The 27,398-nt window shown below is 37.2% G+C and overlaps 1 protein-coding gene and 1 long non-coding RNA gene across 2 annotated transcripts; one reads left to right on the forward strand and one right to left on the reverse strand.

Moving 5' to 3' along the window:
* The first annotated feature begins 1,213 nt into the window (after positions 1–1,213).
* LOC114292503 (two-component response regulator-like PRR37) lies at positions 1,214–26,736 on the forward strand. Its single transcript, XM_082883030.1, has 9 exons — positions 1,214–1,489; positions 2,166–2,671; positions 9,226–9,387; positions 9,506–9,639; positions 9,926–10,105; positions 23,406–23,589; positions 23,918–24,356; positions 24,446–25,262; positions 26,307–26,736. Exons 2-9 carry the CDS (start codon positions 2,308–2,310, stop codon positions 26,412–26,414), a joined length of 2,388 nt encoding a protein of 795 aa, XP_082739156.1. The 5' UTR covers positions 1,214–1,489; positions 2,166–2,307; the 3' UTR covers positions 26,415–26,736.
* LOC145797019 (uncharacterized) lies at positions 16,066–16,439 on the reverse strand. Its single transcript, XR_014337943.1, has 2 exons — positions 16,305–16,439; positions 16,066–16,207 (listed from the first exon to the last, which is right to left on the reverse strand). It is a non-coding gene; the product is annotated as an uncharacterized LOC145797019 (long non-coding RNA).
* Positions 26,737–27,398: the final 662 nt, after the last annotated feature.

Here is a 27,398-nt window from a genome sequence, read left to right on the forward strand (position 1 = left end):
GGCGGTTGATAAGCTTTACTAGTGCCTCGGTAGTAGGTTCCTTCCTATGGGTTAAATCAAGCCGGCAAAAGCTTGGGCCCACGGATGCCATGATGACACCTTAGAGCATCTTTTTTTTTTTCAGTTCAAAAAAAAAAATCATATTTTTATGTCAAAATTTGTCAATTATTTCATTTGTCCATGCTATAAATATACTTAAGTAATGAGACCTATATTATATTAATATCATAATGATTTGTGAAACAATAAATAAAATATTATTGTTTTAATATTATTATTTTTAATAGGTAGTAGTACGTGGCAGTTAATAATTTGATTTATTTTGATAATTGAGTTAAAAGTCAATTTTTTTATTTTTTTAAATTACATTATTTTTTTACTTTTTACACATTTTTTAAAAAAATGTCAAAAAAAAAAAAAAAATAATTTTAACCTACTTCTCAATGTTTTGTGACCTAAATTTCATTAATAGTGCTAAAAATTTATATGGAATTTTAATCTAGGATAACGTGACAGCTTTAGATCTCCTATCACTTAAAAAGTAGAGGCTCATTAATATGTTATTTTTATTTTTAAATTTATTATATAAATAAAATCCTATATAAAATTATTTTCAGATTTTTAGTTTACAACCAATCTTATATAAAAAAGAAAATGATATATAAATCTATTTTTTAGATTTATCTTCTAAACTTCGTGATATATTAAAAAAATAATTAATTAAAAATTAGAGAATAAATAAGAAACGGAGTCAATTTAAATATTTTAATAAAATGCCAGCCTATGAAATGGATCTAATTTTTGTGTTTGAACAAGAATGTTTATATAAAAATACATAAAAAGATATTTTCCGAAAAGACAAAAAAATTCACACGGGGCAGTTTGGTCATTACAACGAGACGACCAACACCGTTAGTTTGGAACCAACCAATGTGGTCCCCACCTCAGACAACCGACAACGACATCTCACAAATCCTACAATTAAAAAGAAAGATTTTTAACTGAGCCTAAAACGCACCACGTGTCCTAATCGGATCCAAATTGATTTACCCAGATCCGGCTAAAACTATTCTGCTTCGGGCTTTAGATTTAGCTCCACGTCACCACACTCAATCCCACGTGGCACCTCTCATCACCCTCCGTGCCCTCTCTACATCCACGTCATCAGTCTTCAGACCTTACTATAAATAATAATATCTTCTCTCTTAGGCCATCTCTCTCTCCCTCTCTCTCTCTGTCTCTCTCTCTCTCTCTCCTCTGTCTATCTTCGCTGTTTCTCAACCAATAGAAAAACCAAAGAAAAAGTTTTTCTTCCAAGTAAAATAACAAATCGAGCATACAAAAAAACCCTAGAAAACACTTGGAATTCGTTTCAGGTTTTTACGTTCGATTCGGCAAGTTTGTGTCTCCGATTGGACGAGTTGCTCGATTTGCTGGGTCTGAGCTGTAGAGAGTTGAAGCTCTGTTCTTTGTCGTTGAAGTTTATTAGGTAATTTGGTGTTTGATGTACTTCTTTCTCTTCGGTTAAATTTTTTTGTTTTTCGAAAAATCGAACCAAAAAAGAAAAAGAAACACTCAGTGCTCTGTTATTATGAGATATGTTTGGTTGCTGAGAAATTGTAGGAAAGTAAATGAGAAATGTGAATTTTTTGTTTTTGGATGTTTTGGTTTTAATTTAGTGAGAGTTACACTAACCGTTTCTGTGATTTTAGTATGAAGTTGAAATGAGTTTTTTTCTTTTTCTTGTTTGTTTTTTTATTTTTATCTTCTTGAAGGATTTTCTTATATTTTCTAGCCCAGCAAAAAGTGGGTCAAACATTGTGGTTTTGTATTGTGCAATGTTTTTGAATAGTTGTGTATTATTTGGATTGTTGAAATGCTCTGATATCTTGCACTGGTTTTGTAAGTAAGATCTAGTTATGGGTTATTATTGTTTCCAACAGTTTAGAACTGGAAAAGTGCACTATATATGTTGGAATGATTTGAGGGGTTTGGTATCCAATTTGTCTGTTGTAATGCTCTAGTCACATATAATAAGTTACTTTATTTTATTTTTATTTATTTTTATCTTGATAGATTAGGGTTAAATTTGTAGTATAAGACAATTAATTGTTGTGATTTATTTGTGGCATCTTATTTTGGAATTCCTTCATCTCTCTGTGTAGAATTTGTTGAGGAGTGAGTTTGTCTTCATAGAGGTGGGTTTCTTGTCGACAACGGTATGTGCAATTTCTCTACTAAAATAGAAGTTTTCCTGCCGACTAAATCTAGTGCTTTATTCATCATTGGTCATTTTGAATCTGGTTGATGAGGACTGTTCGAGTGAACTCTAATGGTCCTGCAACCAAAGGGTTGGCGGAACTCAATCACCATCTATGGGATGAGCAAAAGGAAGCAAGGGATGGAGTTGTAGGTGATGGGCATGGGCTCTCTGAGGAAGATGAGTCCAGGATTAATGAGGATGCTGAAGATGCAAACTGTGGACGCAAGGAGTTGGTCCAGCTCCAGGCTGTTCAGCAGAGACTGCAGCAACAGCCTCAAGGGCCTCAAGCATCAGTGGTTCACTGGGAAAGGTTTCTTCCTCTCAGGTCTCTCAAGGTTCTGCTGGTGGAAAACGACGATTCAACTCGCCATGTTGTCAGCGCATTGCTTCGGAATTGCAGTTATGAAGGTCTGTAAATCTTTGTTACTCTGTATGTTATATTTATTTGATCTTGATTTTTATATTTATTTTTTTATGATGCATAAAGTGGGCTGTTCAGTCTTTTAGATGGTTGTTTACATGGTGCAAGCCTCTTGTTATACTGGGTTTGGAGTATTTTGTTTACCAAATCTTCGCACTACAAATTCATCTGAATCTTTGGATGAATGTATATAATTCCTTCATCTCTGAGATTGTTAATATGATATTGTTTTGAGCTGTCCCTCGTATGAGTTGCTAACTTGCTGTTTCTTGCATCATTTGCGGCATGGATTTGTTATTTGTTTATGTAGATTTTCTTATTATTAAAATCCAAATTAAATTAAAGATATTGGTGGTACTGTCATTATGGATCCTAATATACATTAGGAAAACCTGGTCATGCATTCTTTATGAAGTAGTGGCCACACATGATCCTATGATATTATACACTTGGAATTGCTTACATGATTAGTGGGTTTTATGCAATGATACCAATATCAAACAACAAATCTTTTTCTTGATTAAGAAAACAAAAAATTTAAAACTAAGCTTCTTTAGGTCATTCAATTGTCCAGTGACACATGTAATCAAGTCAGTTTGGTCTTCTGTAAATTTTGTGCGGTAATCAGTTTTCAGTTGCAAAATTTTCTACAAGTTTCACAATTATCAGTTTAAAAAACTATTTTTGATAAAATTACCCTCTATTTTGGTGAATTGATTAATCAATCCTGTATACTTTGACTTAAGGAAACAGAAAGGTAGTTGCTGAATGTCTTTCTGTGGATATTGGAAACTCTTTTGCTCCATTGGGATTGGATATATTAGTTTTTCCATGATTCCTTACTCGACATTCTCAAGGGTATATTTTGACTAGTTGGAGGGGTGAGAATCGTGCCGTGTCATGTCGTGTCATATCGGGTTCATGTTCAAAACAATCCAACACTAACATGGCCTATTTAATTAAACATGTCAATTATCTTGACACTGACCTGACCTACTTATAATTCTGTTAACACTAACACAACATGCTTAATATAATTAGCAAAAGTTCATGTTTCAGATTATAAGCAAAACAAATTGTACCACCTATTAAAAAAAAAAAAAATTGTTTCACTTCACATGCATAAGAATAACTTTTAAACATTGACACACAATGATAAAATCTATACCAATATCTATGAAAACAATTATAAATATTCATAACTAATCCATTACACATCCAATCTAAACTATTGTCACTCATTAATACTTAAATATCCAATAAAATTTAAAAGCAAAACAAGTTTTGATCCAATATCAAACTATTAACAATAATAATAATAATAATAATAATAATAATGTTGCAGCTATGCCACATCCAAAGTAACATTGTTGTGATTCTTTCACATTGACTCTTGTCACAAAAACATTGTTGCCACACATTGAAAAATTCTCCTGTCTACCAATCTTAACTTTTGCCGATTTATCATTGAATTAGGGTTGCACTTCATTTTAGGTATATATATATATATATTATATAGAGATCTAAGTTTTAATCTAACGGATGTGAATGAATTACTCAAGATCTTATGGTTACTAAATACAGTTTATATTTGGATTACATCTGAGTCAATAGTGGATTTGTGTCAACATGTTGACACGAATTTAACCCAAACACGACCCATTTAATATTCGTGTTTTGGGGTTGTGTCATATTCCGATTCGAGTCAAAAAATGATTAACCCTAACCCTCTAATTGCGTGTACGATTGAGTTGTGTTAATAGGTTATGTGCCAAATTCCCCACCTTGAAGTTGGATGATACCTATTTCATCCACCTCCCCAATGGTCCCATATTTATTTTTGTCTTCCCCTTGATCCCAAACAATTATAGTGTTTGGGTTTGAGATGTGTATGTTTGTCAAGGGGTGGTGGAGTGCAACCTTCCAAAAATAATTGTATCTTATATATTGGCCCCCATTTTAAATTTGGCATCCCTAATATTTGAAAATAAAAAAATAAAAAAAAACTTTGTTGAAAGATGTTTCTCAGTTTAACTTAATGTCTTATGTAATGACATAAAAAAAATTATTTTGGCCTTCTGTTTAATGTCATTGGTGATCACATATTAAAAAACTTCTAGTAAACAAGAAATATTGTCTACTTTTTTAAGCTATGAAGTACGGACATGGATACAGATACGGATACGGACACAAACACGAACACGGACATAGACACGGGACACGGTGATTTCAAAAAAATAGGGACAAGAACATGGCAGGGGACACGACAAATTATTATTATTATTTTTATTATATATATTTTCTATGTAGATTAATATTATGTTACCAAATAATCAAAATTAATAAAAGCTAACATTAATTCGATATATATATAAACCACTACATTTAAATAAATTAATAGTTTATCCAAATTTGAACACGTGTCCCTGCTGTGTTTCCTGAAGAAAAAAAAAATAAAAATAAAAAATAAAATAAAATGAAGGAACACTCCATTTGGCGTGTCCCTGCCGTGTCCCCTTCAAAAAAATAAAACTAAAACTAAAAGGACACACCATTTGGTGTGTCTCAGTGTCCGACACCGCAAAGGCGCCTATTTTGAAATGTTCGTGCTTCATAGTTTTTAAGTAATTAAAATTATAGTCTACTTAATTGGTATGAAATAATGTAAAACAATAAAATGGCTCCTATAATTTTTTTAAGTAGACCACATTATGAGCCTAAGAACATTGAGTAATATTCAAATAATTACATATGCTTATGAGAAGTGAGAAGCATGTCTAAATTGAGATTAGTCTCCTATAGTTTTAGATTAGGCTAATTGGTCTATATTACGTAATATCTTATTATTTATTTAATCTATTAAAACTGGATCCAACCCACCCTTGTGTTTGTCTGAACCAAAATCAATTTGGACTTCTATATTGACTACTTAGCTTCTTTATTTATTTATTTATTTCCTTTCTTTTTTTATTCCTACTATCTTGTTTGATCAAGGGAAATGGTACAGTAGGCTTCATGGATCTTGCACCCCATTTACTACAATCATCATGCTAGCATTGATATGGGTCTTTATGGGATATTTAGGGATAAGCTCCCCTCCATACCTCTCCATACCCTTCTCATGGGCCCCCCCGAACACACACATATGTTCTGAACCGTCTATCTCATAGATCTTGTAGCAGAGGTTTTTCATGCAAAAAATCAACTTCATCGGACAACTATAAATATGGAAACAAATCGTATTTTATTTTGTAAAATGGATGGTTTAAGTTTACAATCCATGGATGGTTCATTTTAAAAACAAAATGTTTGCTATGTTTATTGTTGTCTGATGAAGCTGTTCTTTTGTATTAATAATCTTTATTGCAAGGCTTATGAGATAGATATTTCAGATCATTTGTCTGTGCTGGATTGGAGTCCACAAGAGGGGGTATGAAAGAGTATAGAGAGATAAGGCATGGAGGGAGCTCCTGGCGGATATTTAATATTTTGAAGGAGAATTTCATGACCCAATTTGTATAAAGTAAAATTTGACCTAAATTCAACTCCATAAGATATGTAGGCCATGTTTGGTTTGGTTTTCAAAAATTTGTTTCATAAATTTTTCTAAAAAACTAAAAATTAATTTGGTGAAAGAAATAAAAAAAATCAAAAACACTTGTCATTTTTATATAATTTTTTTCTTTTTGGGAGCTCATAAATAATTTTTAAAAATTTAAAATAATATTTTTTATATTTATTTTAATCAAACTAGTTTCTATTTTTTCAAAAAAAATTCTGAATTTTTTTTTCTAAAACACAAACCAAACAAGGCCGTAATCTCATGGAAGACCATACATTTGTTTTGCAACATTTCACATGGTTCTCTAGGATAAGAAGCCACAACCTTGAAATGCCATGGAAGGGGCTTCAATCATTTTTCACAAACATTGGATATTTTAGCTCTTGCGAGGTTGGAATAACCAAGAGTCATAGAGTTTTGTTTGTTGAGAGAGAAGTTTTTATTGGGAAGGGGATGATCCTAAGTTTCATGTTAAGGCCCTTAGTTTACTATGCCCTAGTATTGGCATTAATTTGAAATGCCATAAGAGGAATGCTTTTAATGGAACATCTTTTGATTATAGGGGAGAAATTGCTATTCTTTCCGGGAAGGGGATGATTAATGTATATGACAGACAAATGGTTGAAAATGATAAAGGGGAATGTTTCATTTCTCTTGATGAGGAAAGGGTAAACAAACGAGACAATTTGTAGATGGCATGGGTTTGTCATTGATAAAAAGGAAAAAAAAATTGTGATAGTGGATTGTTTCTTAAATAAAGCCAAGTAAGTTGAGGGTAGCAACAGAAGGGGGGCCAAGGGGTTGAGAAACCTAATTAGTGGAATTAACTAAGACGGTTGCTTGAAAGAGGCTAGATTTACTGATGGTTCTTAATGACGGTAGTAAGTTGGAATTTGAGGGGACTTAGGTCCCAAGAGAAAGAGAGGAGCTGTTAAAGAAGTTTTGAGAAAGAATAGTCTAGATATTGTCAACTTCCAAGAAACAAAGATTGAGAAGTTTGATATGAAATTGAATAAGAGTATTTTGGGTGGTAAGATATAGAAGATGGGTTGTTTTACCTGCATGTAGCACATCAGGTTTTTTTTTTAAAAAAAAAACTATTCAGGATAAGAGGGTGGTTTCTATTAGTAAGATAGTTTTGGGGGAGTTTCATTGTCTATTAGGTTTAGGAGTGCTGATAAATGATATGGATCCAATAGTGAGATTGAGATGGTGCCTTGTGGGAGGAATCAGCCTGATTGTTTTGCTTCTGCTCTCCTAATTAGTGTGTGGAGGAAGGTGATTTCAATGCTATTGGGTTAGCCTCTAAAAAGCTTAGTGGAATTAAGGTCACTACAAGGGGCTGTGATGCTTGTATTAGGGGTGTGAATTCATTAATCCTCCTCTGCTGAATACTCGTTTTATGTGATCAAATGTTCAGGCACAAGTGCTTCCAATGGTAGTATCTAATCATTGTTTAATGGTTTAGAGAGCTATCCTTTTAAATGGGGTCCAACATCATTTAGGTTTGAAAATATGTGGTCAGAACATCACTCATTTAAGAAACATTTTGAGGATTGGTGTGGTAATTGTAGTTTACAGGGATGGGAGGGTTTTAAAAGCTCAAATTGATTAAGGAAAAATTTAAATTTTGGAACAAGGATATCTTTGGGAATTTGAAAGAGGTCAAGAATGAGAATATTAGTAAGATTGATGAGTTGGATGGACTTGAGTCTAGGAAAGATCTTGAGATGAGTGTCTTAGGAAGTATGGAAACAAAGTTAAAGATTACATTGAGGCATTCATGTATAGGGAACAAATTTCTTAGGGTCGAAAGGCTAAGATGAAGTAGCTAAAAGAGGAAGGTAAGTATGAATTTAAATTTTTAATTAAGACATATTATCAGACATGTTTTTAGGAGTGTTTGCAGAGTGTCGGTGCTTGGTACGGATGTCCGCCACAACATAACTCCACGAGTGTTAAGAGCGATGAACCTAGTCTTAGCTCCAACCTAGGTTAATCTGGCAGCATTGCCTGAAACCAAGTATGGGTTGGAAGTTTGCTTGTGATGGATCGCTCATGGACTATATTTTTGATCGGTGGAGATGAAGCGAGGTAGCCCAAGAGTCTCAATCGGATGGTGGTTTATTGAGTGTAGAACCTCGATGATCGATCAGTGGATTACTCGATCCCTTGGCTAGGCCAATGAGTGCTAGAGCAGGCATTGAGTGTGCCTTAATCTTTTTCTAAGCACTATTTCCAAAGGTGGGTAAGTAGAAGTATACTATTGGCCCACACATTGTCTCACTAGGTTGACACATGGCACCAACTAACCCATGTGGAGATGGCGTGGTCCTGCCAGATATGTTTTTTTTTTTTTGATAATTCGGTATCCAGCCCTAATGAAATGGCCTTGGATAGAATCGAGTGGAGAAGAAGGATTCATGCAGTCGAACCCATTTGATCGGACTTAAGGCTTGGTTTGGTTTGGTTTGGTTAACTCGGTATCCGGCCTATTGATCTGACTAATCCAGGGGACCAATCCCATCTCCCATTTGCTAGGGTCCCAATTAAAGCCAGGACAAAACCATGTATGAACTGGCCCCAAGAAATTGTTTGCACCTAGGAGTTTTCAAACCTAAGATCTTGGAGGAAGCACACCCTCAAGCCCTAGGCTTTGACAACTAGGCCAACCTGTTGATGTTATAGTCCTGCCAGATATATGAGACACTTGTACATACACGTTTATTCATTGAAGGTGAAAGATTGCATTTTATATATTTTAGCTCATAGATAGTTGTAAATTGACATCTTTAAATTATCTTTTCTTCAGGATTATGGCGTTTAAAGATTGTAAATCATAAACCTATTTCTTATTTGTTCTATGAATTTGCAAAATCTTTTGTCTTACGAATGCTTGGCCTCTTTTCTCCTCGTCTGTTTTCTTTTCTTTTCTTCTTTCTTTTTTGCAATGACCTAATATTGATTTGATTGTGGCAGTTACTTCTGTAGCAAACGGTCTAGAAGCTTGGAAAATCTTGGAAGATTTAGCCAATCACATTGACCTTGTTCTGACGGAGGTGGTCATGCCTTTTTTATCGGGCATTGGTCTCTTATGCAAGATTATGAACCACAAAACTTGCAAGAATGTTCCAGTGATTAGTGAGTATTATTCATATTCCTTATATTGAACATTTTTTTTTTCTAGTAACACTCTTTTTATTTACATTTTAATGCATTGATGCTTTTAAGTACTACACCTAATGTGTTTTCTGTGCAGTGATGTCATCTAACGATTCTATGGGTATAGTCTTTAAGTGCTTATCAAAAGGTGCAGTTGACTTTTTAGTGAAGCCTATTCGAAAGAATGAGCTTAAAAACCTCTGGCAGCATATTTGGAGGAAGTGCCACAGTGTGAGTTAATTTAGTTGATTCCATTTTATATTTGAATGTTTTATCAACCTTTTGCACTTCAAATGAGGTAGTTCCATTCAAACATAATGTCAGTGGGCATTATTTGTTGAGCTATCCCTATGAAAAGTGGGCATTTGTTTCTTGTTAAAAGTCAGAACTTGATTTGAACTAAAAATGGTCAGTTTGGTTTAGCTTTTCTGTTTTCATCATTTAAATAATATATTTATACCCCAATGGACACTGTTTTGTTGTGGTGATTTGGATTAATTTCTCATCCTGTCATCAGTCTATTGGTAGTGGAAGTGGAAGTGGAAGTGGAAGTGAAAGTGGGATACGGACTCAAAAATATTCAAAGTCAAAAAGTGCTGAAGGATCTGACAATAACACTGGCAGCAGTGACGAGGATGACAACGCAAGTATTGGTTTGAATGCTAGGAATGGAAGTGACAATGGCAGTGGCACTCAGGTATCACTTGCTATAAAGCACATGGCTGTAGTTATAACACTTTTTTGCTGATCTTTAGTTACATGCATGAATGTTTACATATAGTCATATATGTTCATAAGATTCTGCATATCGGTAATGTTACTTTACATTAATCATTTATTATTTGTTGTTTGCTTGCTCTTCAAGTTTGTGCGACTTGATCTCTTGACGAAAATGCTGGTTGCTGTAGTAGAATCCTGAAATTGTATTTCTTGTTAGATGTTGACATACATTGGTGTAAAGTTGACTGCTCATGTTACTAATATAGTGCTGGAATAAGCTGAGGGTCAGTCTGGTGGTGATCAAGCATTAAGTGACAACAGAGTTTACATTTTTAGATAAACCCAATCATTGAAAGAAAAGGATGATGTGAACATGTCTCTGACAATTTTGAGTGAAAACACGGCAACACAATTCAGATCATTAAAGCCTGTGGCACAGTCCATAATGGTATTCAACCGTCCTCTTCTCCAGGAAAAAGCTAATAGACAACAAAGTAGTGTGATTGTAGTATTTGAACAAAGGCAAGACATAAGTTTGAAATTCTGTTGGACATGTCTCTGTATACTATGGTCAGGCAAATATATATCAAACTCATCATGGACACATGTCCAGTGAGCATTAATTAATTACAGAATGGTCCTTACCATCTTATCAAGAAGCATGATTACATATCTTAGAGGGACCAATGAAGATTTAATTGAGACCAAAGTTACAGCTGTTCCAGTTAGAATGCCATTTTTGGGAGGCCTGGACTCATTTCAAATGGTGTGTGTGTGTTCTCCTTCAGTTTGACATAGTGTTGACATCCAAATTGGTAGGGTGGATTAAAGACTTAAAATACGAGAGATGGATAATTAAGGATGTTAAATCAAGAAGACATAAGAACGAGAATAGAAAGAGAGTGAGAACGAGAATAGAAAGAGAGAGAGAGAGAGAGCAGCTTTGAGTCTGCAGGTTCTACAGTTTTACAAAGAGACCTGCTTGATGGGTGCTTGAGCAGGATCCTGGCTTGGCTGACTTGCAAAGATCTAGAGTGAACTGATCAAAGTCCACTTGAAGGCTGCTCGAGCAGCTCATTGATTTATGGAAATTGAGATTTCATTTTATACAAAAAACTATAAAAGGGCAACTCTATTTTTGTTTCAAACACATCAGAAGCTGTGTGGATTCCCAGCCTCCATAGAATTTCAAGGTTTACACAACTCCCACCTACATAAAAAATAATAATAAAAAAAAAATAAATAAATCTGAGTAAGCGTTTGGACATGAACTTTTGAATACTTTTCAGTTTGTGTTTACTGTAAAACCCACACACTTTCATGTTTGCATTCATCATTGTATGTTTTCCTTGCATGTTTTTGCATAGATTTTGCCAACATCTTTTGAGTGTAGGCATATGTTTATTGAAAGAATGGAGACACAAGAAGTAAATAACCAATTTAAGGTTCAAACACAATAATGTTACAGTTAAATTTTCCAAATTGAATAGGCCAAACCAAAGGAATTTATAACCGAACCGGTGGCATGAATAGGCCAAACCAAAGGAATTTATAACCAATTTAAAGTGTAAACTCAATACTAATATTGAATCAATTTGCCACGAGTAAATATATCAATCAATCAATCCAACTATGCCAGCCACACAAATTGCATAAAATATCAAGACACTCCAATCTAGTTAGTGACTTGGTTAGTGACTTACAATCCAACCTAGTTTGCACTTGACTCTACAATCTCGTGCCGCGAACTCATTCCATATATTCAAATTTAGTACTAACCCTTTTGACTAGAGTGCTTCTCTCCAGATTTCTATTTTAGTATTAATTCGTCCCTTAGTTTCATCCACTAGAACAATATCATTTGCTAACAACATACACCATGCAGACATCATCCTGAATGTGTTTAGTTAGTTCATTCAAGGACTCCAAGCTAACCCTTGTTGCAATGTTACAATGATTGGAAATTCACTAGTTTCTCCCTAGATGATTGAACGGTACTCACAACCCCATCATACATGTCTTTTATTGCATCAATATAACCTTTGCCCTTTGGTCACTCCGTTTTTTTCTCACGCATCATATTATATCTCTGGGCTCTTTATCTTCTTTTCTTTGTACATCTATAAAAATCATATGAAGATTATTCCTCTTCTCTCTATACTTCTCTATTAATCTTCTTAGTAAATTGCTTCAATAGTTTATCTACCATGCATGAATCAAAACTAATTATCTAATGTTGTTGCGACTCTTAGGTGATGCTCAATCACTCTCTCAATTTCATTTTAAGATTCATATTTCCCAATTTCATTTTAAGATTCATCAACTTAATATTGTTGTTGCAAATTTGAATTTCTCGTGTACAGGTACTAAAATATTTTCTCTCTACTCATTAGACATTTTCCTAATTATTATTAAATAATTTTTAAAACCAAGGCACCCTCTCCTTACCTAAGCATTTTCAAGCCTCATTAGGTATACAATCTGGTAGTAGTGCCTTACCTGATTTCTTCTTCTTTAGATTTAATGCAAATTCCACCTCAAACTCTTTCGTTTGAGGATAAGACTTGTATTATTTAATTCCTTCAAGATTACTGTATTCCTCTCCTTCTAAGCTTTCTACAAAAAAATGTTTTTCATTTAACAGTTTGTCAAAATAACTTTCACATTTTCTTAATCTCCTCATCCTTCACTAACACCCTCGAATCCTCACTTTTTATACGATTAATCTGATTAAATTATGTTGTTTATCTGTCTCTCAAGTTAATAAGTTCGCCATATTTACTATCTAATCTAGTATAAAGATTGTTGTAGTTTTTTTTTTTTTTTTTAACCTTCTTATTAGCCATCTCACCTCTTAAAATTTTTGTCAATTTTATCCTTTTTCCATTTTAAAAAAAATTCTTTGTGTTTTTACCATATCTCGTTATTCTACCACCATATATTTTTAGATACATGGTTTTTTTCCCTTGGACCCTTGAAGGACTTTCTTTCGATATTCTTTTAATGCATCATCTTTCCGTTGTGATTAGTATCACCTTCCAAACTCTACATTTGGTTCTTAAGACTTTAAACATTTTGTCCTCAAATGCTTTTACTTTATCGCCTTTTAGATTCCACCATCTAGTTCTTTGATTTTTAGTATCATTTTTGGCTTGATGTAGTTAGGTGATGTTTGAGAAGTAATTTTTTAGTGGTTTTTGGGTTTTTACGAAAAGATGTGCGAAAAAATATTGAGAAGGGTTTGACTTTTTGTAGTGTTTTTTTTGCTTGTTGCCAAACACAAACACCACCTTAGAATCCGAAGGATGAGAAATTACGGCTTAGAGTTGGAGAAGAAGAGAGAAAAGGAGAATTAGGCAAGAAAGGTGTCAGGGTGTTAATTAATCAGGCTATAAGAAACAACATACTGAGCTTGAGATTGCTAATACACTTGCAAAGGGGACTCCAAAACTGTTCAATGGGTAACGGAGGAGAGGAAGGAGAAGACTCAAAAGGAACTGGAAGAGTAACAATGGGAGATGGAAAGAAACACTCCCCATCATAGGAAGAGATAAGATCTGGGGACAACTGGTAACCAGGTGACCGAAAAAAAATGAGATGGACTCAAAGAAGGTAACATCAACATTGACAACATAACGATGAGATTCAGGATGATAACATCGATGACCTTTCTAAATATGAGAGTACCCTAAATAGGCACACTTTCGAGCCTGAGGAGACAACTTATCTTGACTAGGGTCAAGAATATGAACAAAGGCCACACAGCCAAACACAAGAGGGTAAAGTAGAAACGGTGATCGAGCAGGATAGAGCATGGAGAAAGGAGAATGGCTTTTAAAACCATAGAGGGCATACGGTTAATCAAAAAACAAGAAGTGAGCACCGTGTTCCCCCAGAAGTGTTTAGGAACGTGCATATTAAACAATAAGGTATGAGCAATATCCAACAAGTGGTGATGCTTGTGCTCAACAACACAATTTTGTTGAGAGGGTGCGCACAACTAGTCTAGTCACGATCAACACAAAAGAGTGGACAAACGGATTGCATATATTCTTAAGTATTATCATATAAAAAAACTTTACTACTTAAGCCACACATGGGCGAGAGAATCCATCAGTAAGAACAATGCTATGGGTAACATGATTTAAATTAGTGAAAAGAGATGCATTACTGGACATATGAGAGCTAACTCCGGAATCAATGACCCAAGGTTGAGAAGATTGAGCCACACATGCAATATTACTTGAATTGGCTAATGTTGCAGCGGGAGAAGAAGGAATAGCAGCACAAAGGGATTGAACAAGATCAAAAAGCTCACTGAGACGAGTAGTGAGTGCACCATAATCAGACAAAGAAGCAACATGGCTAGATGAAGTGGAAAACTACTGAGAGGATGAAATTGAATAGATATTGTTATATAAAAATTAAAATGTATATGAAAAAGACTCTCAGATTAAACAAAGAAAAAAGACAGAACAAACAAGGCAAGGTGCATCCAAGATATTTTTTTTAAGATAGTAATTTCCCCTCTATTGCTCAGAAAGGTCTCTTGGAAATTATTTCTTCAGGATACAATGCCTATAATCTGAAAACAGAACTAAGTATGTATTCCTTAGTTGTTTTCTGAACTAGAACCTTAATCGAGGAAATTCATAATAGAAACAGAGAAGGAAAAAACTAAGTGTCTATGGGTTGTTGGAGAGAGTCCCTTATATGGAACTCGAACAGTCACCAAGCAAAGAAGGAAGGTGTCCATTCTTTATAGACAGTACTGGAATTTCAAAAATTTGAACTTTTTCACAACGTCCATAAACCTATTGTTGGTTCGGATTTGAAATTGAAATCTTTTAAACTCTAATTATTCAAATGGTCTGAAACTACCAGTCTGTTTATTTAAATCTTGTATTTCTTTCTTTCGTTCTTTCTCTCAAATGAACTAGAAGCTCCATCTCATGGATATCCTCAAGAGGATATCCAATGGAAGCTTGAAGAAATAAGGAAAGTTCTTCCTCTATTTATAGTAGATGAGAGCACACTCATTTGCTCAAGATTTAAATGTGAGAACCAAGCTAAAAATTTGAATTCCAAGTGCATGGAGGGAAAAGGAAAAATTGAATTCCCTCCAATGTGAAAGTGTAGAGATTCCTCTTTATTCCAACGTGGGAATCAAGTTAGGAAGATAAATAAAAACATGGAGATTATTATTGTTATTAATAAATAATATATAACAAACTTGATGAGTATAATCAGGCTTACCATACTTTTTCAAGACCATGGTTAAGTCTGGCTAGGGGCACCACAATAATCACACTTTCTATCACCCTAGGATGCCCAACCACTACCTCGAGAACGACCACTATGAGAAGTACCTCCACGAGAACCACCATGACAAGAGGAAGTTCCATGAGAACCACTATGTTGATCACGAGCACCAAGGCTACTACAAGAACTGCCATGCGATTGATCACGACCTCCATTATGGGAGACCAAAGTAGAGGAGGATAAGAATGGAGAAGTGGAGCCTGTGACAGGAGAACTTTGTCCCAATGAAGGATGCAACAACTGAGAGTAGGCATTAGCAACGGTAGGCAAAGTCTCACTAGCAAGAATATGATTCTTAAACCCGCGTAAGTTAGAATCCAAAATCTAGAGAGCAATGAAGCAATCATAAACTCCTCCAATTACGCCCCATGCTGCAATAATTGATCCTACAATTTTTTAGGAGTAATGTAATATTCAAACAACGAGTGGCCGGACTGCTTAGTAACAAAAATGCATTCTGTTAAAAGCTGTTAAAATCCACCTACTACACACCTACCACACACTCACCTACTTCACCTACTCTCCACCTACTCCTCACCTACTCCTCACCTACTACACACTCACCCTCTCCTATATATAGGAATCAATGTAAACATATCAATTTATCAATCAATAATACATCATTTTTTTACATGGTATCAGAGCTATAAGATTTAGGCCTATATTCCTTTCTTTCCGGCGGGCAGCCGTCCGGCAACCATGCCTTCGCTGCCCGCTGGAGTTTTTCAACACACCTGTTTTCAACAATGTTCTTTGCCTGCCTTTGATTCTCTCAAATACCCAACGTTTCAAACACCTGGCCATTCATTTGACTTCAATCCAGCAGGTTCTGCATGCACTAGCGCAATTGTTGCCTCTTGGTCACTCAGACACCTGCTGCAATTGTTGCCTCTTGGTCACTCAAATACCCAACGTTTCAAACACCTGGCCATTCATTTGACTTCAATCCAGCAGGTTCTGCATGCACTAGCGCAATTGTTGCCTCTTGGTCACTCAGACACCTGCTGCAAACCTCCCTGTATTACTTTGATCCATTGAAGCCAAAGATCTCGTTCTTGACTTGATTTGCTTGTTCCTGGCAAAGCAACCATCAAGCAGAATGACACCGATTTCACGCATCTCGCCCTGCTTCGGAGCATCTCAAGAGAGGGACTTGCCCCAATTTCACTCCCTTTTTTGAAACCCATTTCGTCAATACCAGTATCGCAACTACCTCCTTTGTCTTCTCCGCCTCCATGGTTGTCCACGACCACGACACCACCCTTCCGATCTCTCTCGACGAACTGCTCGTCCACTGTGGCGACTGGTTTGGTCCGTCGAGCCTTCCTGTCATGTCTTCGTCTCATGTATACCGACCTGTAGCGAGAACAGGTGAAGTCTTGCCTCCACAGGTTGAAACAACGTCGTTGAAGAACGATCCAACGACTTCACTGAGCCTTTCGCTTCCCAGATAGGTACTCGAATCTTCATCATCCTTCTCTCTCTCTCTCTCTCTCGGGAGCTTGCAGAGATGGGATCGGTTTCACTGCCGATAGGCGCTGGAACAGCCAGATTCAAAAGAGCAACTCTCTGTTCTTGCGCGTGTGTGGTGGACGTTGGTAATGGAGTCCAGCTTCCCCACCGTCTTTTTGGCAGCTGTAAGTGTGGGATGTGATGTAAAGCAAAGCATAAGGGGCTGATGTACTTCACTCTGTCGTGATATTTGTTAATATATATAGTTATATATATTCGGCACAGTGGGTTCTCACCTGGCACAGCAAGTTTGTTTGGTGGGCCATCAGAAGTTTTGGTGGAGTTACACGTGGGTGAATTTTGGCCCACGATTTTGGGTTTCAAAACAAGCACATGGTTTGGTTTGGTGATCTTGACTTATGGTGGGCCAGCCAAGTTTGATATTTTTTATTACCAGCAATGAGGTTGTATAGTGGCTTGTTTGGAGATGGGGCCCGCCACTACACATGTTGGTAAAGCCACATTTCAGGTGAAGCTTTGTTAAAAAAAAAAAAAAAAAAAAAAAAAAAAGAAGACGGACTGCACACCAAACTCTTTTTATTCATGTCGGGGCTCACCCCGATCACCATTTTACACCAAAAAAAAAAAAAAAAAAAAAAAAAAAACAAACAAACAAACAAAACAAACCAACCAAAACCACCCACAGGCGGGATTTTTCTTTTCCCTTCTCTACTCTACTGCAGGTCTCTTCTTCTTACTTTTATCTTGGGTGTCCCGTGCCAGTCCGGTCTCCGTGCTTCCTAGTCCGCCGAGCACGTTCACTCCCCCCTGCTCCTCCACTGCAGCATATGGCGGACCTCCAAATCGAAACATCACGGTGGCCTTCCGCTTCAGCTCCTTGTTTTCCGCTTTAGCACACTTATCTCTGCTCGCGCATCCTTATACATGCGTTGGAGCAGAGCCAGCTGGGCGTTTAACTGCTGCACCTCATTTGTCCTGCTCTGCAGCCGGTGCGACAAGTTTGTGACCGCAGTCATGGTTTCCACACATGACTTCAAAGTATACTGATTGGCCTCAATATCAGTTTGCACCGCCATTTTTTGCTCCACCGACCGCATCGGAAAGTTCAACGGAGCAAAACCAGAGGCGCTTGGTTGAGGTTCCAGGGCCACCGCATCGGTTATCTCTCTTGTTGACTCGTTGAGGTCTGGAAAGAGAGTGAGCAGACTACGGGACGAAGAGGCCATTTTCTGGGCAACCGAGTGTTACAGAGTGTTTCAAGATTTGCAGCTCTTAGAGATAATCTCTCAGAAAACGAGTATCTCTCTCAGAAAATGAAGAGTTTTTTCAGAAGTTTTTTCACAAGGTTTTTTTTGTCTTCGCTTCTGCCTCAAGCGCAGCCTCCGCCTCAGTTTATAAAGACCCTGACGAAGAGGCAGACACACGCATCATGCGCCGCTCGGCGCTCGACGCCAACCTGGGCACACCTTTTGATGGCACGCCTTTTGATGGCACGTTTTTTTATGGATTGGGCACGCCTTTTGATGGCACGCCTTTTGACAGATTGGGCACACCTTTTGAGGGTGTGACTTTTTAAGGGTCCGACAAGACTCTGTAAACTGTCCCGACATTGATTCCGGTTAGCTCCTTCATGGGTCCGACAAGACTCTGTAAACTGTCCCGACATTGATTCCGGTTAGTTTCTACAAGGGTCCAGCAAGACTCTGTAAACTGTCACAACATTGTCTGCTACAACGGTCCGACATGACCCCATAAACTGTCTTCTACATCGGTCCGACACAAGCCAGTGTCTTCTACATCGGTCTGCCATAACCATACAGTCTTCACCAACGGTCTGACACGACCATACAGTGTCTCTTATCCTATTTTATTTTTATGTATTTTTTTGTTTTGTTACTCTCTCCAAACTCAAGTTGGTTAGTTCCTATCCCCCTTGAGTTTGCGGGGGGCTGTTAAAAGCTGTTAAAATCCACCTACTACACACCTACCACACACTCACCTACTTCACATACTCTCCACCTACTCCTCACCTACTACACACTCACCCTCTCCTATATATAGGAATCAATGTAAACATATCAATTTATCAATCAATAATACATCATTTTTTTACACATTCATATAACGCATATACCCGAGAAACATTGCTCTTATGGGAAAAGTATTCAGCAAGAGAGTCATAATCTACTGCGAAGTTTCACAAAACTCAATAGTAGTTGCCACATGGGGTTGCAAACTATGCCAGAGCCAACCCATCACAACAGAATCTTTGCTCAACCAATCATCGTAAGATTTATCCTCAATAGGAGAGTCGGTAATAAATTTCAACTTGCGGTTCCCACACAAAATTACCTTCACCGCGTGTGCCCAAGCCAAATAATTTTGCCCATCTAATTTCTTCATAGTAATTGATTTCAGCACCTCATCATTCTTAAGGGTAAGGGGGTTTTGCCTCAACCATGAGACAAAAAGAAGTCACAACCCACAAAAGGAGAACAAGAGGAAAAACCAAAGAGAGAGCAAACACAATAGCGATGGCTAGAAAGCCAAAAACAGAGACACCAAACCTCAATCAAGCTCTGTTAGGTCAAAACAGCAATAACAAAGGCTAGAAGAGGCAAAAAAGAGAACAACAAGAGTGTGCAATGCACTGGAGAATGTCAAATACAGGAAGAATCAAACAAGAACTGGCTGAACATAGGAAGGGTTGAAACAAAGCATGTGAAAGGATGCAAACAAGCCTCAAAGAAGGACTCCTACACTATAGTCAGCGCTTGTAGAAGGGGTTGCAACAAAGAAAAACATGAAATTACTCCACAAGGCACAAATTGAAAAATCGAACCCTTCCTAGGCTAAAAATCTTCAAAAAAATAAAAAATCCACCAAATGGTTCCAAGCAATTCAACACACATCACCATAATTCTTAGAAAGTCTAGATGATTTAGAACATATATATGTTCACCCAACAATGATGTCCCCGATGCTGACATAATCATTGTTAGCACAGCAGGCACCTCGTGTCGACCAACTAGATTTTACTGATACATGCTAGGATAGGATTGTTCATTCTAATACCAAGTTAGAATCTGAGTATGAGAAATTAGGGTTTAGAGTTAGACAAGAAGAAAAGAGAAGGAGAATTAGGCAAGAGAGGGGTTAGGGTGTTAATTAGCCCTACACCTCAACACATCTATATTAGACTAAAAATATATCCATATATATATATATATATATATATCTAGTATTGTTAACTTATGTAGTGATGTCAAACTCTTTCTAGGGATAACCTTGCAATCTTTATCTATTAAGGGATATGTCAAATCTGGATAGACTCAATCTCAAAATGCTAGAATCATTGAAGAGAGAATCACTAATTTTGTAGTTTTATAGACAAGATTAAGCCTTTTTTGTTGGATATCAATCGTAGATATTTTATCATGTCGGAACATGAGATTTTATAATGATTCAGAATCTGTCATGTATGTGGTCTAAACCCCAATGGAGCCTTCTGCCCCCCTCTTTTCTCTTTCTCCAATAATCACTCATTTTATTAATACAAAGAAATATTAGTGTTTTTGATATTTGACATATCTCACTGTGATTTATCTGTAAAAAGTCACGATTAAGTTATTATTAGGATTAATCCACCCATGTGGTAAAGGTGGGTCCCATTAATTATTAGATTGGTCCATACATGTATTTGGGTTAGGATAGTAGAATCCGCAATCTATTAGGAAACTTAGTATGTGTAAGATTTAGTTACCTAATTGTATGGAATTAGGATTCTCATGGGTAAACTATTATAAATAGTCATGTGGACTCTAGGGTTTCTCAGAGAGAGATTGAGAGTAATGAGGAAAAAATAGAGATGTAAAGGGTCTGAGAAAAAAATACAACGAGGGCACTGGGGTGAGCAAGGATTCAACTACCCTTGAGCATAGGATTCGGGTATTGGTGTGGGTTTTGAGTGTTTTGGCCATCTCACATGTATTCTCTATTTTATTTATATAGTGGAAACTCTTTCTCCCGTGGATGTAGGCAATTTGGGCTGAACCACGTAAATATATGCATAATTGTTTTTCTCTTTGGTGTATGCGTGGGTGTGCATCCCAACGAGTGGTATCAGAGTTGAAGGTTATTGATCTATGGGGTGGTCGACGATGGCGTGAATAGAGTAAGGTGAAGTCTCACGGCACAGAGAGGAAAAAAAAATGTTAAAATCTAGTGAAGGCTTCCGCAAAAAGAAACATGGTATAAAAATTCACGCAAAAAATTCATCGGTGCGGTTAGATTTTTAGATTATGAATAGGTTTAAAGGGATTGGATAGATTCAAGTGCGATCAAAGGTGATTGCATGTGATCTAGGTGATCTGGGAGGAGTAATCTAATTCTATCAACAAGGAAGTCCAGTCAGGGTCAATCAAATAGCGACTTTCTGATTGGACATTATGATTGGCAACTTGTATAGGCTCGTGGAGTATGTTATTGAAAGAGGGAAGCTGCTGTCAAGCATCAGACGAGTAGTACGAGGGTGAATAGTGGTAAGCAACCGTTGCGGGGATATTTGGTGGCCACTAAGAGGAAGACAACGGGTTGTTAGATGTTAATAAAAGGAAGCTTCAGGCATAAAATCTGAGACGGTTTCGTGACAAGGTGGTATACACCAAGGGAGGACGCGGGTCTCTTTACTATGAAGGTTTTCGTTCGTGGCAGTGGAGACACCTTAGGGGGGTGCGGCGGATCTCATCGGCTTGAGCATGAGGACAAAGGAAGCCACGAAGAACATGTTTAACCACTATTGCATGAGTTGCAATTAACGTGGGCACTTGGTTCAAGTGGTGCAACATCTTTTAGGTGAAGGTGGAGTGTATTATGCAAACCAGGACACCTAGGTTTGAGGGTGCACATAACATTTACCCCACATGGGTGGAGGGGGTGATTGTTAGGATTAATTTGTCCATGTGATAAAGGTGGGTCCCATTAATTATTAGGTTGATTTATACATGTATTTGGGTTATGATAGTAGAATCTAGAATCTACTAGGAAACCTAATATGTGTAGGATTTGTATGGAATTAGGATTCTCATAGGTAAACTATTATAAATAGTCATGTGGACTATAGGGTCTCAGAGAGAGCTTGAGAGTGTAGTGAGGAAAACATAGAGATGTAAAGGGTGAGAGAAAAAATACCTTGAGGGCATCAGGGTGAGCAAGGGCTCAACTATTGGGTTCGGGTATTAGTATGGGTTTTGAGTGTTTTGGCCATCACATGTATTCTTTATTTTATTCATATAGTGGAAACTCTCTCTCCTGTGGATGTAGGCAATTTGGGCCGAACCACGTAAATCTGTGCGTGATTGTTTTTCTTTTTGGTGTGTACGTGGGTGTGCTTCCGTTTGCGTTGGTGGGATGTGGTATAAATCTCAACAGTTATGTTATGTTAAAAAGCCATCTAATATTAGGCTTGACTTTATGCCCACTTTTGTATGAACTACATGAATGCATCTAGACTATAACCTATCATACCTAGAGTTAAGCTAAGCTAAGGTAAGTTCATTTCTCTGAGCTTTTACTTAATTCCTAATACAAGATCCATGTATACAAATTAGTACGACATATCCAGACACATGTACATTATGATGCACATAATTATGTACATAAAGATGATGACTGGTAAGCCAGGAAAGGTCTAATACTAAGGGCCTGTTTGATTGGGTGGATTATAGCATAGGATTGGGATTATTAATCCATGGGACTCACATTTCGTTGTTTGGTTGCAATTGAATATCTAACAAAATTGGTGAATTTTTAATCCTACAACTAAGAATGCGAATCAAACTTATAATTGGGATTATATATTTCCATATCCATTGCAAAATAAACGTGGATAAGAGGCAATTATTTGTCCCCCTAATCCAGCTCGATAATCAATCCTACACTAATGCCATAGTTTGTTAAATCCCTCACTATTAATCCTGCAAATCAGGTAGGGCCTAAAGGTTTTGTGCAAATTGAAGAGATGATGAGAGGAAGTTGGCCAAAATGTGTCATTGGCAAGGAAGACCAGTGACTGCACTGCTAAGACAAAACTAATTGAAACTGAAAGCATTTCAAGGACAGTTAAAAAAGAAAGGTGATCCAGGATGTGTCAAATGACATGATGACCAACGATTTCATATCGAATATGGCTTAAGATGGAGTAAATTGGCCAAACCACATAGGTTGAGTGGAGTTTGACCAGATACGTCATATTTGTATTCTTATATGCAAATGTGTCGATGTTTATATGTTTCTCCACATGCAGGCATGACACACACCGATGTACATGTGGTACTACATTTTATGCATATGTACACATGGATAGCAAAAGAACAGTAAATTAACATTTGCTTCATGTTATCAGCTACGCATTTCTAGCACTAGGCATGAAGCTTGAAGTCAATTTAAACTACTGAATGAACTATTATCTTCTTTTATTGCAGAGTTCTTGGACAAAACGGGCGGTAGAAGTTGACAGCCCCCAACCCTTGTTACCCTGGGATCAATTAGCAGATCCTCCAGATAGCACTTGTGCACAGGTTATCCATTCAAGACCTGAAACATTTAGCAACAACTGGGTGCCCACAAGTGCCACAAGGGATTACCATGGAAAGGACGATGAATTTGGTATGCACTCCTCACTGGTCTATTACCTGTCTTCTTAATTCCCTCAATTTTCTTTTCTTTTGATAAACCCTGCCGGTAGAAGTTGACAGCCCCCAACCCTTGTTACCCTGGGATCAATTAGCAGATCCTCCAGATAGCACTTGTGCACAGGTTATCCATTCAAGACCTGAAACATTTAGCAACAACTGGGTGCCCACAAGTGCCACAAGGGATTACCATGGAAAGGACGATGAATTTGGTATGCACTCCTCACTGGTCTATTACCTGTCTTCTTAATTCCCTCAATTTTCTTTTCTTTTGATAAACCCTGCCGTGTTTCACTCCTCAGACAATGTTGCAATGGGCAAAGACTTGGAGATAGGAATCCCGAGAAATCTGGATTTACAACTTGAAGACCAAAGCAAAAAAGTATCAATCACTCTAGTGGGGGCTAGCAAGGAAACAATTTGTAACTTGGAGGACGGTGAGAAATTAGAAAAAGACAAACTGGAGCTCAACAGTGAGACACCAAACGGTGAATTGAGGAAAGATGTCTCTAATCTTATTGTTTCCATCACCAACTGTGCTGATCCTAAGATGGAAACTGTGGACATTGAAGTCCCAAATGACATCTCCAAGACGAACATCAACAACAAGGCCATCTATGACACTAAGGAAATACCTTCCTTTGAGCTCAGTTTGAAGAGGCTGAGAGACGGAGGTGAAATTGGGACCAGTGCTCAAGAGCGGAATGTTTTGAGACATTCAGACCTCTCAGCCTTCTCAAGGTATGTAAACTAAAAACCTGCAGAAGTTGGTATTGCATCCTAGTCAAAATCCAGAACTTGACGATTATTGGACTTTTTGTTACTTGCAGGTATAACACCACTTCAACTGCGAATCAGGCTCCAACAGGGAATGTAGGCAGCTGTTCTCCACTTGATAATAGCTCAGAAGCAGCAAAAACAGAACTAATGCAAAATCTACAATCTAATTCGAATGGCACTCCTAATCAGCGTTCCAATGGAAGTAGCAACAACAATGATATGGGCTCTACTACCAACAATGCCTTTACCAAGCCAGCAGCTTTCAGTGATAAGCCAATCACCAAATCTGTAGTAAATATCCATCCCTGCTCTGCCTTTCAACCAGTTCAATCGAAGACACCAGGTAAGGTCGATGTTGCAATAGTTAATACGGTCGTGACACAAGCAAGGGGTACACACCCACAGGTCCAAGTTCAGCACCATTATCATCATTACCATCACCATCACCATCACGTTCATAACATGCAGCAGCAGCAACAGCAGCAGATGCCCAACAATGATGATTCGTCTTTCAGGACAATGGTTGCAGCGGGTCCACACTGTGGGACATCCAATGTGTTAAGCACTCCAATTGAAGGCAATGCTGCTAATTACAGTTTGAATGGGAGTGCTTCGGGAAGTAACAATGGTAGCAATGGGCAAAATGGGAGCAGCACTGCTGCAATTACTGAAGGAAAAAGCATTGCATGTGATAATGGGGTGACTGAAAAATATGGTGGTGGTGGTGGTGGTGGTGGTGGTGGTGATGGCGGAAGCGGAAGCAGAAGCGGGAGTGGGAGTGGGGTAGATCAAAACAGGTCCACACGGAGGGAGGCTGCTTTGAACAAGTTCCGCCTGAAGAGGAAAGAGAGGTGCTTTGAGAAAAAGGTCAGTGTTACATGATTGTGTTCTAACATTTATTCAATGAGAAACGTCATTTTAACTACAAATTTCCCGACACGGAGGACTTCCTTCGACTCCTGTGGCATTCCAAATTCTGCATATATTATATGCACACTTTGTTACATCACTCTTTAAAATAAATCATGGGTAAATTACAAATACACCCTTTGTGGTTTGCTTAAAATATGAATTGCTCCTGTAGTTCTAGAAATTACATTACACCCTTTGAGGTTTCTAATTTCGTAATAAGTGACCCATTTTATTAATAAATCATCAAGTAAATTAACAATTTTTAATAATATGAGAAATATATTTTAGTTAATAATTTAGATAATTTTATTATTGTATAGTAGAGCAGTTTAAAAATTCGTTTTTTCAGTTAATTCTATTATATAAAAAATTCTAATAAGGAAATATTTGTAATTTTTCAAATCACAGAAGTGATTTGTATTTTAAGCAAACCTTAAGGGGTGTATTTGTAATTTATCCATAAACCCATAAATGAAATACCTGACACCTGACCGAGTGTGGGATGTGTCCTATACTTTCCATTAGATACTTCTTATATATTTGTATTTAACGCTGTCATTATATGTATATATTGTTGCAAAATGTCTATTTGACACTGTATTACATATAATTTATAAATACCATTTTATTTCACATAATGGATTAAAAATATAAAAAGCATGACCTTTTTTTGTTGAGTCGGGTACATTGTAATTTGAGGTTTCAAGGGTCCAACCTCTAAATACGCCCCCCGACACCTATACCCGAGTCTGTGTGACATGGCTTGCACATGACTAGATGAACACCTACTTGGAAAGAACACTATGTACATTCCAGCTTAATAGAGGTCGTCCTTTGGGCAGGCCACACATGTGACATTCTGTGGATAAATAAATTCAAATAAATGAATGAATTTTAATTTGCTACCCTGTGCTACATAGTTCAAACTTCATGCTTATAATTTGTTATGAAAGCAGCAAAAGGGGCATAATTATTTTTTCCTTACCATGCTTTTTGCAGGTCCGGTACCAAAGCAGGAAGAAACTGGCAGAGCAGAGACCACGTGTTCGAGGACAATTTGTGCGACATGTCATGTACGAAAACCAAAACAAGGACAAAGATTGCTAACCCGACCCCTGATGGTGTGTGTGGAATGTGTACATGAAGATTAGCTTAATTGTGCAGATAGGGGGGGTAGCATTTATATTTCACTATGGGGGATGTTTGGTTGAAGGTGAGAATTTTAATTTCATAAAACGATGGGATTGAAAGCCAAATTCCATTATGCGAGTGAGGACACTTGAAAGACACCTTGGACTGTATTTTATGTTGTCCGACTTATATCCCTGCAACTACTACTACTAATAAAGCAGTTTGTACAAATAATCAAATCTCCCTTTCTACCTTCTGATATGATGTATATCGTATCAACCATTGTAATTTTCTGAAAGTCTTGATTTGTTTCTGCTTCATATTGAAATTGATTCATATAGGTTTCTGTTTAGCCAAACAAAACGGGATCTGTGGGATTCCTCTCCTCATGAACAGCCCTTGCAGAGCTGTGAGTTAATGGTGAAACAGAAAGTCTCAGAATGAACTCAGCCCTTTGACCGGTTACTTGGTTCGCTTGGCACGGCTCTGAAGGTGTTTGTAAATCATTCCAACCGATTGTGTGATACTAGCAGCATGACTTTATGGAAAGGTAAAACTAAGGGATGAACACAGTCCTCTCTAAAATCCTGGTTTCATCACTAAACTGCAAGAGTATCAAGGTATGGTGCAGCTCATGATTCAACCAAATTGCTCTAACTGAACAAGTTTATCCAATGAAACTGGATTTCTTTCTACCTCTCTCTTTTCATTGTTGCTCATAATAATCTGCAGTATAAGTAGCATGAATTTTATTCTGAAAAAACAAAAAGCAGAGATTCATGGTTGCAACATAATGGGACCATGCAAATCATCTCCAATCATATTTCTCTCCATATATATTGACCAAGTAGCTCCTAGAAAGTTGGATATATAAATATATATATATATATAGAGAGAGAGAGAGAGACCGACCGACCGACCGACCGCAAGGAGAGGAGCTTTCATAGAACCTGATTATCC

This window comes from Camellia sinensis, chromosome 8 (genome assembly GCF_055761805.1).
Source record: "Camellia sinensis isolate YWXY chromosome 8, ASM5576180v1, whole genome shotgun sequence".
In the NCBI taxonomy this organism is placed as follows: domain Eukaryota; kingdom Viridiplantae; phylum Streptophyta; class Magnoliopsida; order Ericales; family Theaceae; genus Camellia; species Camellia sinensis.